We start from the raw sequence: 19314 nt of genomic DNA, 5'->3' as shown, positions 1-19314 counted from the left end.
ATCTCGTTTGGGGCCTTTCTGGTCTATATTCCCAAGGTCTCCAATTTATAATAGTTTTGTTCCATCGGTCTTCTTTTTGTTTTATATTGTGTCCGGCAAATCTCCATTTCAATTTTGCTAGTTCTTGTCGAACATCCCTCACTTTCATTTTCTCTCTTATCCACTTGTTTCTCTTTTTATCCCTTAGTCTTGTGTGCAACATTTGTCTTTTCATTGCTTTTTGCATTTGTATAATTTTGTCCATGTTTGCTTTTGTAAACGTGCACGTTTGGGAATCATAAATGAGAACAGGGAGTACGCATTTATTGTATACCTTGGTCTTAAGATGTTGTGGAATATCTTTTGTTTTTAAGGATGTAGCTTAGTTTTCCAAATGCATGCCAGTCTAACTCGTCTTTTGATCCCCTGGTGTTTGGTTTTTCATGTTAATTTTTATAATTCGACTCAGATATACATATATACATGTAATCGTGAACTTGTTCACGATTGTAATTTCATGCTGCCCGATCCTTATTGTGATATCCTCATCAGTATTTGCTATGATTTTGGTCTTGCCGTAATTCACATTAGGCCTATATTTCCAGATTCTATGTCCAGTTCTTTCATCATTTCAAACAATTGTTCTTTTCTATCGGTTATCAATACGATGTCATCAGCGTACCTTAGATGGTTCAAGCGTTGTCCACAAAGGACCTCGCACAAACCTTATGGAAAATAGGTCCCAGTGGATTTCGTTCATACTTTGGGAAAATACCCTTTGAAGCTTCCTGATAAAAAGTTCTCATGGGCACAACTCAATCGTATGAAGGATTTTCAAGATATAGAGGCCCAAACTCGAAAAATTATAAGATTTACGGGGTATTCCAATTCCGTGAGTTACTGGTTATTTGGCAATATGTAGAAGTTTGGATCAAGGAAAAGTACTAGTAGTCTATGATTTTTTCCTGGCTATCCAATGGTGACCTTTACTTTGACCTTGACCTTCAACGGATGTCATCTTCTAGAGTTTGGAGGGTTTTCGGCATTCAATTGATATAAACAGATTACTCATGGGTTCTTGGGATCGCTAAACACGAATATGCCATCAGAATTGCCCTCTGGATGACGTGGTGGCCAGGGCCTCTGCAAGGGACGTCATCTTCTAGAGTTTCGATGGTTTTCGGCATTTAATTGATGTAAATGAATTACTGGAGGTTTTTTGAGGTCGCTATACACGAATATGCCACCAGAACTGACTCCCGGAGCACCTGATTTCCAAGGTCAATGAAAGGGGCTCCTGGAGTTTCGAGGGTCTTTGGTACTACATTAATGCAAACGGATTAGTTATAGGTTTTTGGGGTTGCTGAACACGAATACGTGATCAGCACAGACACAGGAGCACCTGGTGCCTAAGACAGGTTATCTTCTGGAGTTTCGGAGGAATCAAATGGATTACTCTTAGGTTTCTGGGGTTGCTGAACATGCATACACTATCAGATCCGACCCACGAATCACATTGGGCCTACGGCACAATGTGATCCCGTATTCGTGTTCAGCAACCCCAAAAACCTATAATTAATCCGTTTGCATCAATGTAGTACCAGAGACCCTCGAAACTCCAGGAGCCCCTTTCATTGACTTTGGAAACCAGGTGCTTCGGGAGTCGGTTCTGGTGGCATATTCGTGTTTGGCGACCTCAAAAAACCCTCCAGTAATTCATTTGCATCAATTAAATGCCGAAAACCATCGAAACTCTAGAAGATGACGTCCCTTGCAGTGGCCTTGGCCACCACGTTATCCGGAGGGCAATTATGATGGCACATTCGTGTTTTGCGATCCAAAAACCCATGAGTAATCTTTTTATCTAACAATAAAACACTGAAAACGTTTGTTTTCTCCATCAATTAATTTGTTCCAATTTGTTTGTTCCATCAATTAATCTGTTTATATCAATTTAATGCCTAAAACCCTCGAAACTCTATAAGATGAAGTCCGTTGAAGGTCAAGGTCAAAGTAAAGGTCGCCATTGGATAGCCAGGAAAAAATCCTAGACTACTTTTCCTTGATCCAAACTTCTACATGTTGCCAAATAACCAGTAACTCACGGAATTTGAATACCCCGTAAATCTTATAATTTTCCGAGTTTGGATCTCTATATCTTGAAAATCCTTCATACGATTGAGTTGTGCCCATGAGAACTTTTTATCGGGATGCTTCAAAGAGTATTTTCCCAAAGTATGAACGAAATCCACTTGGACCTATTTTCCATAAGTTTTGTGCGGGGTCCAATTTGTATACTTTTTCTTCTCATTTTAATTTTCTTTTAAATATCTTCCAGAGCCCGATTAAAAAGTTTCGGTGATATTGTGTCACCTTGTCTCACGCCTCTAATTATTTGTATTGATTGTGTTCCTTCATATACTTTAATTGTTATTTTTGCTTCCTTATAAATATAAAGGTTACCTGTTAGGTCTTTATATATGTGGTTAATCAAAGAACTTTTCCCTGCCCAATGTTCGACACTGTCGAAAGGTTTTCGAAATCTATGAACCCTACACAGTGATGAGCGCGCTAATAACCGGCAGCATAACGTAAAAGATGGAAAACATAATATTAAGTTGTGATAAAAAAAGAAATGAAACTAGTGGAGGTGGGAAATTTAGCGATAAAAACCTATAATTTTTTTCTCTGATTTTGCCCTTGGTTTAGAACTAGAACCTTTAGCCACGTAATTGTATAACTTATCACTAACTCAGGTGTAATGTGTAGTGTATGTGTTGAGTAAGTGTCTTGTTACTTTGCAAAGTCGACGTCATTGTCTTTGCAAAGAGACGCTAATTGTATCCGAACGTCTGCGGTCCCTCCGGTGAGTACCGAACCTATAAATTTACATTATATTTATTGTCTCCCATCTTTAGACGTATCAGAGGAGTATGTCAACTAAAACTGTCACTGTCACAGTGGCAGTTGCCAAACTCGTTCGTTACGTCTAAAGGTTGGAAACAATAAATATATCATAACATAAATTTATAGGTTTTTATTGCTAAATTTCCCACCTCCACTAGTTTCATTTCTTTTTATCTCACAACTTAATATGTTTTCCATCTTTTGCGTTATTCTGCCGATTATTAGCGCGCTCATCACATACTTATTACGTTATTATGAACTAAATATTTTATATTATGAAATATTGTTTATTTTTTATTTTTTCCAGACGGTGTAGGATTTAGGGGACGACGCCCACTGACAGGTATGGGGGGTATAGATTCAGTGAGGGCTAGAGATATGGATGACATGGGTGGTATGGGAGGGCCCGGAGATATGGGATACGATGGTATGGGAGGTATGGGAGGCATGGGAGGTATGGACGGTATGGGAGGTATGGGAGGTATGGGTGGTATGGGTATGGGATATATGCCTGGTGGTTATGGTTATTCACCTGCTTCTCAATATTTTGCATCCATGGGTGTAATTCCAACTGGAAATGGGTACTGTAGCTGCCCACCACAATTGCAGATGTATCCAGGTAAGAATTTTTTTAATTCCTTTAGAAAAAAATAAGAAAATAATAAACAAATAATATTATTTATAATCTTTGCTTTTCAACTGTTTATTTAAAAGAAAAAAAACATAAATCAGAAAAGTATAGAAATACAGAGAACCCTTGCGTTTGTGGTGCTCTCTGAACACACAGCAGTAAAAGACGTCTCTTAATTTCGTTTTACTGCGAATTATTTTATATTAGTTTTACTGGTATTTAGGTGCAACTTTAAGAGTTCCCCATGTCTTACTTAATTCATCATACGTTTATTTTGCAAGTAATAGAAATCACGAATAGGCTTAACCAGAAACTTAGTCCCATTAGAGGTTTTATTTCTCCGGAAATAAAATTTCGAAATATTTTATTTTTCTTTCCTTAATTATTCTTAGTTATTATTTTTGTTTATTCTTGCACCGAAGTACGTCATTGTTCTCTCTCTTCTTTTTTCTGTTTTAGAGGCCATTGTCCAACTTTCATAGTCACGGAAAAAACGTAACATATGTCAAGACTGATCTTGTAAAGAATGTTTTCAGATTCATGAATATTTTCCTCACTTGTTCGATTCTTGATAGGATTTCTTTTTTGGTTTACACGGGCTATTTAGAATTACTTCCAAATATTTTATGGGAGAGTTACCTGCTCTATTATTTGTCCCTTGGCATACAAATGTACGTTTACTGGTGTCTTTGAAAATACTAAAATATTAGTTTTTGAAATGTTTAGATGTACAGTTCACCAAATATAGCTGAAAGTGTGAAATTCCCATTACCTGCGCTAACAATGAAGTGAGAACGCACATAAAAACGGTCTGGACCGGCAGTACGAGTGCGAGGTCCGTCGTTTGACGAATGCGCATCATGATCGTCACGCCTTTTCACACTTTCAGTATATTTGGTGAACTGTAAACATAAAATTTCGTTATGACGAACTATCGCATTTATTATATTTTGTAGTTCTTGTGCCTTATTTGCTATTGGGGTGGGTATCATCAGCGTACCTGATATTATCTATGCTAGTTCCGTTAACCTTGATCTCAGATATCCTGCTGTTTCACCACACATTATTAATATTCTGGTTCTTAGAAATAACCACACCTTCTGATTTTAGGTGGTGGTCCATATGGTGGTCCATATGATGGTCTAAATGGTGGTCCATATGGTGGTCCAAGTGGTCGTCCATATGGAGGAAATAAATTTGGATCCAAAGAAGGCTCAATGCGTGGTAATCCCAATACTCTTTTCCTAGGTGAACGTAGCGGATTTAAGGAAGAGAAAGAAAAAGAAGATGCTGTTAAACCTGCTGTGACAGAAACTAAAACTGACGAGAAAACAGTTGTATAAACTGACGCTGTTTAGTGTGCCAATGTTTTTATTTTTTTTATGTTATATATAGATGACTTGTCCTATACTTTTAAGGTGTACGAGTAAATCGTTACAAATAATTTTGTTTAAATTATAAATCCCAGAGTTAAATTCAACTTAAGTGAGCTCATTTAGGTAAAACTACGCAGAATGAATTTCTATGTACGATGTACATTCGAAGTTAAATATTTTTTCAAAAATTCTATCTTCACAAAAAAAATTTTTCGTTTTTTCAGTAGTGGTCACCAATTTTAACGTTATTTGAAAGTATGTAAATATTCTATACTTATTTCACAATTAGTTTTCAGAGATCAAAATATAGCGAGCAGTTCCACGAAATATTTTATCACGTGGATAATAAAAAGGTCTATGCAGTGGCATTGCAATATGAAACAATTTGAGCAGAATATTTTACTAACTTATTCGTTGCTTTACACAACATATTCTATTTCCGTTTACATCCCAATGTCCCTTTCTTCTTGTCATATAATATGTTTTCTTTAGTGATGTCTCTTCTTTCCCTTTTTCGCTTCACTGTTACCTAAAACGTACGCTTTTACTTCTTCTATTTATCTTTCATTTTCAAGTTCTGGTCGGTGCTCTTGTTTCGTACATTATTCGCATATGTCCATACCAGAGTAATTTTCTTTTGTATTTCATTTACTGTCTCACATTGATTAGTTCTCTAAATCGTTCATTTATCACTGCAACTTCTTCTCCAAACATCTTTTTATTGCATTTATTCTGAGCCTATGTCTCTGAGCCATACAGTGAGTAGCTTTCTATTATTGTGTTAAATGTTTGGCGTTATTTTGTTTGAAATATCATCGCTTATAAGTATAGTTGTCGTGTTATTATCTTCTCTTTCTTTATTTTATGTATTGTATTCGTTTCTTCTGATTTTCTATTTGTTTAAGTTCTCTTTAAGTATTTATACTCATTTGCTTGTTCTCCAGTTTTTTTATCATGTAGATGATGTTTTTGTCTTCTCCAAAAATTACTCGATCATAGGCAAACAAAAGGCTATGAATATATATTTGTCGTCAATTTTAACTCCCATCTGTCCACATTTATTGTTCCAGTTTTTTAGTGTTTCATCTATCATCACCATTCTCTTTGCCTTATCCCTATGCGGGGTCGGCTTCCCTAATTTCATTTCTCCACACAATTCTATCTTGGGTCATATCAATGTTAATCCCATTTACCAACATGTCCTGCCTTATCGTCTCCCCCCAGGTCTTCGTTGGTCTTCCTCTCCTACTCCTTCCAGAAATCTGCACTTCAACTCTTCTTCGTATTGGGTGATTATCGTCTCGACGTTGAACATGACCAAACCATCTTAACCTATGCGCTCTCATTTTGGCATCAATTGGTGCCACACCTAGACTTCCCCTAATATACTCATTTCTAATTTTATCCTTCTTTGTCACTCCACTCATCCATCTAAGCATTCTCATTTCCGCCACATACATTCGTTGTTCCTTTTTCTTTTTCACTGCCCAACATTCAGTTCCGTACATCATCGCCGGTCTTATGGCTGTTTTATAGAATTTTCCCTTCAGCTTCATTGGAATTTTTCTGTCACACAACACACCACTCGCTTCTTTCCACTTCGTCCACCCAGCCCTAATTCTACTGCATCCATCTCCATCTATTTCTCCATTACTCTGTAATACCGATCCTAGGTACTTAAAACTATTGCTTTTCACAAACATTTCACCATCCAAAGATACCATTCTATTTGTAGTAACTCCATATTTAAATGAACATTCCAAATACTCTGTGTTTGTCCTACTAACTTTTAAACCTTTTTCCTCCAGAGCTTGTCTCCACTGTTCCAGTTTTTTTCTACGTATCTTGCACTATTTCCTATTAACACTACATCATCAGCATACATTAGGCACCAAGGAATGCTACCCTGTAATTTCGCTGTTATCTGGTCCAAAACTAATGAGAATAAATAAGGACTAAGCGCCGAGCCTTGGTGCAATCCTACTTTCACCTGAAATTTATCAGTCTCTCCCACACCTGTCCTAATACTAGTCGTTACTCCCTCATACATATATCTCACAATCTTTACCTATTCGCCAGGGAATCCTTTCTTATAGAGTGCCCACCACAGAATCTCTCGAGGAACTCTATCATATGCTTTCTCAAGATCAATGAATACCATATGAGCGTTGGTCTCTTTATTCCTGTATTTTTCCATCAGTTCCCTTACAATGAAAATTGAATCAGTTGTTGATCTGCCCTGCATAAAGCCAAATTGATTATCGGATATTTCGGTTTCTTTACGTATCCGTCTATCAATTATTCTATCCCATATTTTCATGGTGTGGCTAAGTAGTTTTATAGCCCTGTAGTTTGTACATTGTTGTATGTCTCCCTTGTTTTTGTAGACAGGTACTAATATACCGCTTCTCCATTCGTCTGGCATTTGTCCAACTTCCATAATTCTATTAAATAGACCTGCTAGCCAACTTATTCCTGTCTCTCCCAATGCTCTCCATACTTCTCCAGGAATGTCGTCTGGTCCGACTGCTTTTCCTTTTTTTTATTTTTTGAAGCACTTGAGCCACTTCCTCCTTTGTTATTCTGGTAACCATTGCTGTTACTATCTCCGTTAACTCCACAGGATGTCTGTCAAATTCTTCATTTAATAAACTGTCAAAATACCTTCTCCATCTCTTTTTGACATTCTTTTCGTGAATTAGTATTTTATTATTTTCATCTCGGATACATCTAATCAGATTAAAATCTCTTGCTTTCTTTGCTCTCTGTTTGGCTATTTTATATATCTTTGCTTCGCCTTCCCTGGTATCAAGTTGCTCGTATAGGTTTGAATACCTTTCTGCTTTAGCTTGTGCTACTGCTACTTTCGCTTCCTTTTTGGCGACCATATAGTTTTGAAGATCTATGTCCGATCTGGTTTCTTGTCACTTTTTATATAATTTTCCCTTCTCTTTTATTTTTTCTTGTACTTCATTTGACCACCAAGTTTCTTTATCCTCAAACTTCTTTCCTGACGTTTTCCCAAGTATTTCAATAGCCGTCTCTCTAATAATATTGGCCATTTTTCTCCAAATTGTGTTAGGGCTTCCTTTCATGTTCCAACATATTTTTTCTACTATTCTTTCCCCGAATAGACCTTCTTTCTCATCTTTTAGCATCCACCACTTGATTTTTTGTGGTCCTCTCCGATATTTTTGTTTAGTTTCGCTTTTTACTTCGATGTCTAGAACAAGCAGCTTATGTTGTTGACTTACTGTCTCACTAACTATTACCTCGCAGTCCTTGCACTCACGTATGTCTTCTTTCCTTATCATGAAGTAGTCTATTTGGGATTGATGTTGTCCACTTTTGTAGTTAATAAGTTGAGTTTCTCTCTTTTTAAAGAATGTGTTAACAATCACCATATCCAATGCTGTTGGTAATTCAAGCATTTCATCTCCAGCTTCATTTCTATTTCCAATGCCTAATTCCCCATGTACTGTTTCATATCCTGTCTTGGCTTGGCCCACATGTGCATTGAAATCCCCTCCTATTATAACTTTCTCCTCTCCTGGAATATCACTCAGTACGTCTCCTAATTGGTCATAGAAAACTCTTCTTCCATTCTCACCCAGACCTGTTTGAGGAGCATACACACACACACACAACATTCAATACCTCTTTATCAATTACAAATTTCACTGACATCATTCTATCGCTCGTTCTTGCAACTTCTACTACGTTATCTTTCATTTCACTATCAGCAATTATACCAACTCCATTTCTAGTGTTGCTACTCCCTACATACCACAATTTGTAACCTTCACCTAGTTCTTTCGCCCTTTGTCCTTTCCACCTAGTTTCTTGAATACAAGCAATTTGAACTCTTCTTCGTTTGAGCGTATCCACTAACTCCAGACTCTTACCTGTAAGACTACCAAGATTCCAAGACCCTATCCTGATGTTTCTAAGCTGTAATGGTGTTCCCCTGAGATAGTCCTCACCTGGAGATCCGAACGGAGGCTCATTTTACTTCCGGAATATTTTACCTCAGGAGATGCCATCATTTCAGTATAAGTTTTTATTGCGTTGGAGAAGGTCTTTTCATTATTATGGCCTGAAAAGATTTTTTGGATATTTGATGCCTGAATGCCTTTTCTATCAGCATCATACCCTGCCCTGCACGTTTAGCCAATACACCACCAATGCAACCAAAGTGCAGTATTACCCCACACCCGCCTGCATTTTTCTGTATAGGCCAGGATCCCTACTGTACGGACTGCCTTATTAGCCAATGTATTGTTGCCCGTATCCCGCCACTAGGAGGCACGTACTTTATTCGGGATACAGTGTTTCGGGATACAGTTTAGTGTTTCATCTATATAAAATTTAAATAAGCTCGGTAACAGGCAGCGTCCTTGTCGAAGGTCTTTATCGACTTTAATCGGTGCTGAGAAGATTTGTTCGGCTTTAATTCTACATTCATTGTCTTAGTAAAGTAATTTTACGGCATTAATATATAGGTGTTATCTACTCCGTGATTTTCCATTGCTTTCCAGAGATTGTTGATCGGTCATTATTATAGACCTTTCAGAGGTCCACCAATAGAAAATGCAATTCCGCGTTGAATGCTATTGTTTTTTCTATTAGCTGTTTTATAGAAAATATATTATCACTACATGAGTATCCGTGATGAAAACTACTCTGTTCTTCTGAAGTTCGCAACTGTTCCACTATCCTTTCTCCAATGATTTTCCATACAACCTTCCCGCGGAAGATATAACGCATATTCTACTCTAATTTTTGCGACTTTTTTGTTTCCCTTATCATTTGTTAAGTATTTGATTTAAGTCGTGTATTAAGACCGAAGAAACGTGTTCTAGCAGTTCTGCAGGAATGTCTCCAGGGCCAGCTGTTCTATTATTTTTAATCCTTTTTAGAGCATTTATGATTTCGTATTTAGATAATCTAGAACTTATGTTTCTCTCTCCCTTAGCCCGACCGCACATCAAAGAAACATGAAACGTAAATTACGTTTCATGGAAATAAACCACTGCCAAACAAATATATGTCCGGCCATTTATGAAAATCTCCGAAAATAAAAATGTGTCATGAGCATGAATCACACTCGTTTCATTGGTAGGCGGACTTTGAGATTTGTTTAGCACTGTTTTAGTTTCATGAAACATGTTTTTCGTTTCATGTTTCATGTTTTTCGTTTCATGTTTCTTTGGTGTGCAGCTGGGTTTAGGCAGGTTGCACATCAAAGGAACATGAAACGTGAAACATTAAACGTGAAACATAAAACAAATAGATTGTAAAAAAGTAACCGTTTCATGTGATAAGCTAATCGATAAAACAAAAATAAAATTTGTATAGTCGGCAATGGATAGTGACGTGGTCGTTGCTGTCGGGCGGCGCCGCTCTTTAATTGCTTTTTAATATCAAAGAAACGTGAAACATGAAACAAAAATAAATTGTGAAGAACAAAACCGTTTCATGTTATATAGTGTAGGAAACAAAGATTGAACTTCGCAAATAAGTCCGGTTATATATTTTTTTTTACAGTATATCAAGGGGTGCTTTTAATGAGACTAACTTTTTCTTAAAAGATTTCGCCCCGGAACACCCATTTTCATCCCTTTAAAGGGGGTAGTTTGTCGTTTTTACGAAACGTAGCCCTTCCTGTACGTCATTGCAAAAAATTCGTCAATAGAAATATGAAGAGAACTATATTTCCTACAATTTATTCCGCGACAACATATATCTGTCACACACCGTTTAGCGGAGGTGGCGCCCCAAAGTTGGCAAGTTTTAAAAAAAAATGTTTTTAAAAAAACTTATTTTTCCCTAGCCGTAATGGGAATCAAGAAGCAACCCAGCGGAAATTAATCACAAATAAATGTCTGATTTTTTTTATAGGTTTCATTTAAGGGCAATTGACCATTTTTTAATTACAGGGTGTTAAATTTTAAAAAGCCCCTTTTCATATATACCATCTGAACCGCTTATGCTAGCGTAAAAAACTTTCAGCGATTACCCATGTACCGGGTGTCCCAATAGATCGTCGTATTCTTCATAAAATTCTACGCATATTTGATTTGACAAGTTTAGGTCTACCTTTGGAAATAAGAGGTGGGTGTGAGTGGGAACCTTGTTATGAAAAACTGGCTGTGAGTCTGGTTCTGCTTAATCAAATTTTGCAAACTTGGTCTTGTTGAAGACAGATCTTTTTCGTCAATGTAAAAGTTATGATTTCGAACCAACTTACTGAGTAATATGCCAGCTAGAAGGCGTTATTTAATTTTTTTTCAGAAATCTAGTGTTCCTTATCTCAGGAACCGTTTATAGTAGAGCTTTGAAATAAAAAATTTTATAACAAAAGTTGCCTCAGGAAAAGCCTGGAAATTATTTTCATAATTGTGGGACCACCGCTAGAGGGCGTAATTGAATATCAAAAATTAAAAAATCTATATTTTACAAAATTTTCCTAATGAAGGGGCACTGGAAATCCAATCGTCGTATTCTTCAAAAAATTCTACGTATATTTGATTTGACAAGTTTAGGTCTACCTTTGGAAATAAGAGGTGGGGGTGAGTGGGAACCTTGTTATGAAAAACTGGCTGTGAGTCCGGTTCTGCTTAATCAAATTTTGCAAACTTGGTCTTGTTGAAGACAGATCTTTTTCGTCAATGTAAAAGTTATGATTTCGAACCAACTTACTGAGTAATATGCCAGCTAGAAGGCGTTATTCAATTTTTTCAGAAATCTAGTGTTCCTTGGAAAATATTAAATACAAACATGCATTTTTAATACCATATTACAAAATTAGACAAAATTAGCAACAGAATAGCGAAAACCGCATGTTAATACCTTTTTTCTATCTCGAGATATCTTACAAAACGTGTAAATTTAAAAACATAACTGTTACTGTCACCGGTAAACGAAATTCATTAAAAGTAGTGTGCTATGGAAACAACAAAGAAACATTTTCCAGCTGTCAACGTATATTAGGTCTTTTCAACGCTTCTCATTTGTTTCGAGCCTCGTTCATATCTCGTATATTAATATTATACACGGATTATACGGCATATGACAGAGGCTCGAAACAAATGAGAAGCGTTGAAAAGCCCTATTACAAAGAAATAAAAACAACTATTTAGTGATGACATAAACGTTCAAATTTTTGCCCATCATTTTCATTGCAAACATTTACTCTTTCAAGAGTAGATTGAACAGCAGCCTCAATTTCTGCTCTCGATATGCTTTGAATGGCGTTTAGTATTCTCTGGATAATGTATTCTAGAGTAGTGTATGATGGGCAACAATTTGAATATTTAGGTCGTCACTAAGTAGTTCTTTTTGTTCTGTGTTATATTTAATTTTAATAGTATTGTTTCTCTTTATATTGTTGTTTTAATTAATTATATTTTTATACGTTGACATCTGGAAAATGTTATTTTGTTTTTTTCCACAGCACACTACTTTTCATTAACTTAGTTTACCGGTGATAGTAACAGTTATGTATAAAATTTACACGTTTCTCGAGATATCTTGAGATAGAAAAAAGGTATCGACATGCGGTTTTCGCTATTCTATTGCTTATTTAATCTAATTTTATAAAGTATGATTAAAAATGCATACTTGTATTTAATATTTTACAAAGAGATTTCTGAAAAAAATTAAATAACGCCTCCCAGCTGGCTTATTACTTATTAGGATGGTTCAAAATTATCACGCTTACATTGAAGAAAAAGATCTGTCTTCAACAAGACCCAGTTTTTAAAATTTGATTTAGCAGAACCGGACTTACAGCCATTTTTCATAACAAGGTTCCCACTCACCCCACCTCTTATTTGCAAAGGTAGAGTTAAACTTGTTAAATCAAGTATGCGCAGAATTTGATGAAGAATACAATAATCGGATTTCCAGTGCCCCTTCATTAGGAAAATTTTGTAAAATTTAGATTTTTTTATTTTTAATATTCAATTACGCCCTCTAGCGGTGGACCCGCAATTATGAAAATAATTTCCAGGCTTTTCCTGAGGCAACTTTTGCTATAATTTTTTTATTTCAAAGCTCTACTATAAACGGTTCCTGAGATATGGCCGAGAGCCATTCTTATTGGGACACCCGGTACAAGTATTATTTACAAATTTGTATAATTCACCCCCATATTTTCCCCGAAATCACCCAAAAAAAAAGAAAAATGAATAAAGAAAATATGCAAAAATTGAACCTGGGCCCCACTGTGGCTTTAAGGCGCAAAGAAAGTTAAATATATATAGGTCATAATATGTAGCAGACCTTTTATTTGTCATAAGTCACTGTGCCGTAACTGTTGCTTATACGAAAAAAATGCATAGGAACTTATTTGTAGAGCAAATAGTGATCTTTAATTCTCTATAAACGTTGTTTCAAACAAATATATAGGTATTGAGAAAATCGTAAAACATGCTCGCCAAACTTATTTTCAGGGATAGGGGTAGCTTCCGCAGGGATTTTGCAAAAACCATAATATGTAAATGTATATATAGGTAAATATATTTATAAAAAACCCTACTAATAGAGTAGGATTTTTCCTTGTCCCCTTTAAAGGAATGAAAATACATGTGTTCCGGGGCAAATCTTTAAAAAAAAGTTAGTCTCATAATAAGCATCCCTTGATATACCAGAAAAAAAATAATACCGGACTTGTGTCGAGTTTGCGAAGTTTAATCTCTGGTTCCTACACTAATATACCAATCAAAGAAACAAAAATAAAATTTGTATAGTAAATAATGGAAAGTGGTGATGACGAGGTCGTTGCTGTTGTGGCAACTCTTTTATTACTGTCCAAAAATCATAACCATAGTACATAATATTTGGTAGTAAACGAATTAAATAATCATCTTGCTAAATTTCAATCTTTTATAGAATGAGTATTCAAACATTTACATTGTTTTATTGTGGGTCCTGGTTTAAAAAAACGATATTTTCTTGTTATTGTCTATTCGAGTACCACTTCAGGTTATAATTATTGTACAACTCTTCGTTCTGCTCCACCACAGAATCCAATACAATATTAAATTCTTGGTCGCACTCATTTTACGCATGTAATTAATTAGTTAAAACCATGAAACTGATATCGAAAAATAGAACACGTCCTATTTCATGAAACACGGTTCAAGAAGATAAAAATGTTTCATGGGCATGAATCACACTCGTTTCATAGATACGCGAACTTATTTTTGTTTAGCAGTGTTTTATTTCCATGAAAGGTGTTTCACGTTTTATGTTTCATGTTTTACGTTTCATGTTTCTTTGATTTGCGGCCTGCCTTATTTCGTTAGCTGGGATTTCACAGCAGAAAATGCTATATTCTACTACAAATAAGTAGAATTAAAAAAATTATCTATAATTTGACTATGTTTTACTTTTTTTAGTATTTTAGGAGATAACAGAATTCAAATTTCAAGACTAATCAGTGCTTTTCTTTCTTTTCCTTAAGAAGCCATGCAAAAGGTATATAAAATAAACTAATTCTGAAGTGAACGTATTATAATATATTCCTTTTAATATAGTGGGTTACGTTTTTGCGTAAAATTTTTACAGTTAGATACTAAACTAATCTACAATTTATTCTAGACTACCTACTAAAACTTCCATTATGATTTCATCTGCTAATGTTTTACTAATATTCTCAGAAATACGGCATCATTCATTATTCATTTTTCGTTTCCTGTTATTAGTTTACAGAGTAGTCGATCAGAGGACCGAATTAATATTATCATATTATACATCCTTTGGTGTCCACAGTCGGACATTGACTTCCTCAAGATTTTTCCTCTTATTTCTATCGTGTGTAACTGAATGTTTTGAGGTCCTCTTCATGTCATCTGACGAGCAGGTGAGAAGTCTTGCTTGGCTGCATTAATCAGTTATTGGCCTTCAGTCCAGACCCTTCCTTCTCCATATTTGAACTCACAATCGCGCTACATCCGGGCCAATCTCCATTTAAGCCTTTAATGCGATCGAAAACATCATCAACTAAGGGTGGTTACATGAATGTAAAAATTATGTACATATTTTTCTTCGTGGCCGCTTGTGTGTGTATACCCCGTCTACATTATACTAATATCCTATTTAATTGAGTTCCATTTTGAGTAACATTATTTTTTGTGTTATATCTGATATCTAGATTTATAAATTCTTTCTCTAAATTTGTGTACCTAAATAGTCCAGGAACCGAAGCTTTTCATCTCGCAAGTAGTGAATAGTCCAAAGCTCAAAATCTATATGATGCTGAAAGGCGCTTTTACCATGGGTCATTGCCACTCCATCTCGGGTGTGGAAACTTTTTATTATATTTTGACCGCAAAAGTTGATAAAAACATTCATTTTAAGCTAAAAATGTTCTATACTTTTACTGTTTACATTTATTCTCTATCGAATGTGTTAGTTTTATATCTTTTTTTCGATAATACTCATTTACAATTCACTCAATTTTTGCCGCAGAAAAAATTTTTTCAAATCAAGTTCTTGGTGAATAAATAACCTACAATTTCATATTTAAACATTTTTTCGTATCTCTGATGCTAATCTTTCTATTCAGAAGAAAATGGCATTTTTTAACAAAATACAAAAATTCGTTATTCGCCCTTAACTCCAGTTTTTAAGAACTAATCATTATAAACCGGTCAAACTTCTAGAATCTATTAATAATATTTAAATAAAAAATAATGAATAAGGCCAATGACTAAAAACACCGCTAACTTACATTATTATGCTTCCAATTGGATTTCTCCTTTTTTTTTTTCAAAAAAATAAATTGATTTTTTAACCGTATCTTTTTTATTTTTAATCTTAGAAAGGTTGTTAAAAAATGTTGCATTTTTTACAAGATCTATAAGCCTATTAATATTAAATCTTTTGAAAATCCTCAGTCGCAAAAAGAGGTGACTTTGAAAGGGTTGGTAAAGGTGGTTTTTGCATGTTATTACAAGTTTTAATTGTCAATAGGTCACTCAATTTTTGCCGTAGAAAAAATTTTTTCAAACCAGTTTCTTGGGAATTGAATAAGCTACAATTTCATATTTAAACATTTTTTCGTATCGCTGATGATAATCTTTCTACATATTCTGAATAATAGGCCATTTTTTTCCAAACTACAAAAATTCGTTATTCGCTTTTAACTCCATTTTTTTTTAAACTAATCATTCTAAGCCAGTCAAACTTCTAGAACCTATTAATAATACATAAATAAAGAAGACCAAATAAGATCAATGACTAATTTTAATTAGCGTGGTGATTAGGAGGTTGCTTCCGATCACTTGTTTGCTGAAAAAATAGGGACTGCCATTCTTTTCATTATGTCACTTAATTTTTGAGCTAGAGACTTTTTATTTCTGGAAATAGATATTTTTAAATACTTTAAATTAGTTTGAACAAGTTTTCTTCGAAAAATGCATAGTTTTCCCGTCTTTTGTCTTTGAAACTACAATATTTAGCATTTGACGAAGAAGAGCTTACATATAATAAAGTATAGCTCGATTACTATTGGTCTTAAAGAAAATTAAAAAAAAAACGGTTTTGTTTATTTTTTTAAAGGTACATTTTTGTTAAGTAAAGTTGTTCTGATAAAACGAAAACTTTTGGAGTTATTAGCAGAAAACTTATTAAAAATATTAATTTTTTCTATATAAAACTAACACTTTCAATAGCGAATAACTCAAAAACTATTAATTTTATCAAAAAAATATACAGAACGTTTTTGCTTAGAATCAGGGCCGATTGTTCAATTGGAGATTACCTTCAGATTAAAAATAATCTTCAATTAAACTTAATATTGCGTTGTTCAATGCCAGTTGAACACTTAACCATCTGGTAACAAGAGATTAGCTTAATCGCTCAAAAACGAAGGATTAACGCTCTTAACTAGAGATTTGTAACATTACTTTCTGGTTTTAAATTAAATATTTTCAAGAAAATTCCAGATTAAATCAACCATGGATATTGCACCATATATTGTATTGTTCTTTCTACAAATTTTCAGTTGTAGATAAGATTTGCAGTAATAATCTATTATAATTTCGTGTCTATATCTAATAAGAATAATGGCTAAGTTTAGTAATAGTGTCTTTGATTTTGATGATGGAGATATCACATAGGACGAAGATTTCTTAGCTGTTGTAAATATAATTTCTTTTTGACTTCAAAAAAATATACTTATCATATTCTAACCAAGTGATTCACATAGGTAGCACAAAAATTAATTAGAGTTCTCAGTGTATAGGTATTTACGCTTTCTACAAAATGCATGGTAGTTTATAAATACCTATTGCCATAAGTTTCATTTGTTCTTCATTCTGTGTAAAAATCAGATAAAACCAAATAATTGGAAAAACTTTTCATGAATTTTTTTGGGAAGGAAGTAAAAGAATTAAGTATTTTCTATGGGAAATAAGCCACAATTTTACTAAAAAATGAATTTATTAACGTTTCGAAGCCCAAATTGGGTTTCGTTGTCAAAATACAAAATACTATTAAAATAAACAGACATGTCAAAATACAAATTTTTGACAACAATATTTTGACAACGAAACCCGATTTGGGCTTCGAAACGTTAATAAATTCATTTTTTAGTAAAATTGTGGCTTATTTCCCATAGAAAATACTTAATTATAAAAATGCCACAAGAAAATAGCTTCAGAACAACATGAAGTAAAAAAACATTCATTTGATATACAACATAATTTACAATATACAACAAAAATTTTATTGTTATAAACTAGAAAATGAACATTACTATTTTAACATAATATATATTTTTCTTGACGTAAAGTTAGCAATTCTCTTTCGTTTATTACTTTCTTTCATTTTTTGAAATTGCTTAAAAGAAAATGTACGTAAACATTACATGTCAAAAATCACTATTTATACGTTATACCACAGAACATATTTTTATGCTAAAATTTTCATGATAAAATCTGTTCCAAACCGTTAATTAATAACTGGCAACATTATCACCGCTTCGGTACTCTGGTTTAATAAATCTGAAAGTTAACCTGCATTGAACAACTTCTTAAGAAATAACTGATTGAACAACTGGCCCTTAATGTTTTTACCAACTTTTGTGATCAAAATATAATAAAAAATTTCCACCCCGAGATGAGGTGGCAACCACCACCATAGTAAAAACGCCTTTCGCCATCATATAGATTTTGATCCTTGGACTATCCACTACTTATTCTCAAATTTTCAAGCAAATCGATCCATTCTGTAACAATTGCGAGGTTTTGTCCTGTTTTAAGCTTCATTACTTCGACTAAAATGCTAAAATAAATTATGTGTAATGAAAACTTTGTATTTAAAGTAAGTGGATTGTATCAAATTATCTTTTCGGAAAAATTTGCTTTTTTTATTTACATTTTGTTTCTTTTTTCTGTATAGTAATATAATTTGTGTTATTTTAGGCATGTATACTGATATATTCAGACCAATATACAGGTAACCAGAATACGATATGTTAGATTATCCTAGATATAACGGCGCTCGTTCAAGATCTTTTTTTAACGGATGTGGTAAATAATAAAACAGTGGACAATTTTTAGACTGAGAAGACAGACTTCAATTTTTATATAATTTTGTCCTGACGAAAAATTGTGTTTTGAATACCTACTTATTTATTAACCATGTCTTGTTTAAAGAAGGAAATAAAAAATATACAAAAGTGTAACACACATATTTGAATGTTAGATATTCATTTTAACCCTCCGTTAGTCGCTATCGGTGTCACACACCGACGACAGAATTATTCATTCGGGATTTACAAAATAACTGGTTTTTTCTATCGCCACTTTCTGTACCTCCTCCTATCAACTACGTGTTAGTATACATTCTTACCTACTTGGGTACAGTTGTGCGAGTTTTATAGCTATTTTCGGTGCAAGACTCCGTAGTGACTAACGGTGTGGTTATTACTTTATTGGCATAACTTGCAGTTCAGGTAAATATTTGGCATCTTATTATTGCATTTTATCGGTAAGTTTTGGTCAAATCTTATGTATAGATGTCGTTTGAAGCCGAACAAAAACGTTTGTTGGAATTATGGAAAATGGTTCCTAGCGAATATTTTTATATAACAAATAACAATATGTATATTGTTATACTAGGGTTTTTCATTTTATACCTGTTGTTTTTCAATAAAACATTTTCAAAAATATTTTTCAGTCATTCCTATACACAATATAAAATATTTGTATGAATTTTATAGCAATAACTATTTTTTTAAATTGTCGGTCTCTGACACCGTAGCGACTCTTGATGCTCCGTTTATCCTAGAGACTAACGGAGAGTTAATATTTATTATTATTTTAATCATTGAATGTAAAGATGCTTAAAATCTGGTGAAATTAAAAAAAAATCGTTTTCATTATTGATCACTGTAGAACCGCGTGATAT

At 34.1% G+C, this 19314-nt stretch overlaps 1 protein-coding gene across 3 annotated transcripts in view; it reads left to right on the top strand.

Moving 5' to 3' along the window:
* LOC114326356 (PE-PGRS family protein PE_PGRS16-like) overlaps positions 1-18747 on the top strand; it is a 90333-nt gene extending 71586 nt beyond the window's left edge. For 2 of the 3 annotated variants that reach the window (XM_028274692.2, XM_028274691.2), the window contains exons 4-5: positions 3194-3505; positions 4628-4961. In XM_028274692.2, coding sequence (XP_028130493.1) covers positions 3194-3505; positions 4628-4860 — 545 coding nt within the window. In that variant the 3' untranslated portion in view covers positions 4861-4961. Of the gene's footprint in view, positions 1-3193; positions 3506-4627; positions 4962-18326 lie in introns of those variants that run through there. The other variant, XM_028274694.2, reaches the window with a different exon arrangement.
* Positions 18748-19314: the final 567 nt, after the last annotated feature.

The sequence above is a fragment of the Diabrotica virgifera genome, chromosome 7, assembly GCF_917563875.1.
Source record: "Diabrotica virgifera virgifera chromosome 7, PGI_DIABVI_V3a".
Classification (NCBI taxonomy): domain Eukaryota; kingdom Metazoa; phylum Arthropoda; class Insecta; order Coleoptera; family Chrysomelidae; genus Diabrotica; species Diabrotica virgifera.
This window is presented reverse-complemented; position numbering and strand designations above follow the sequence as displayed.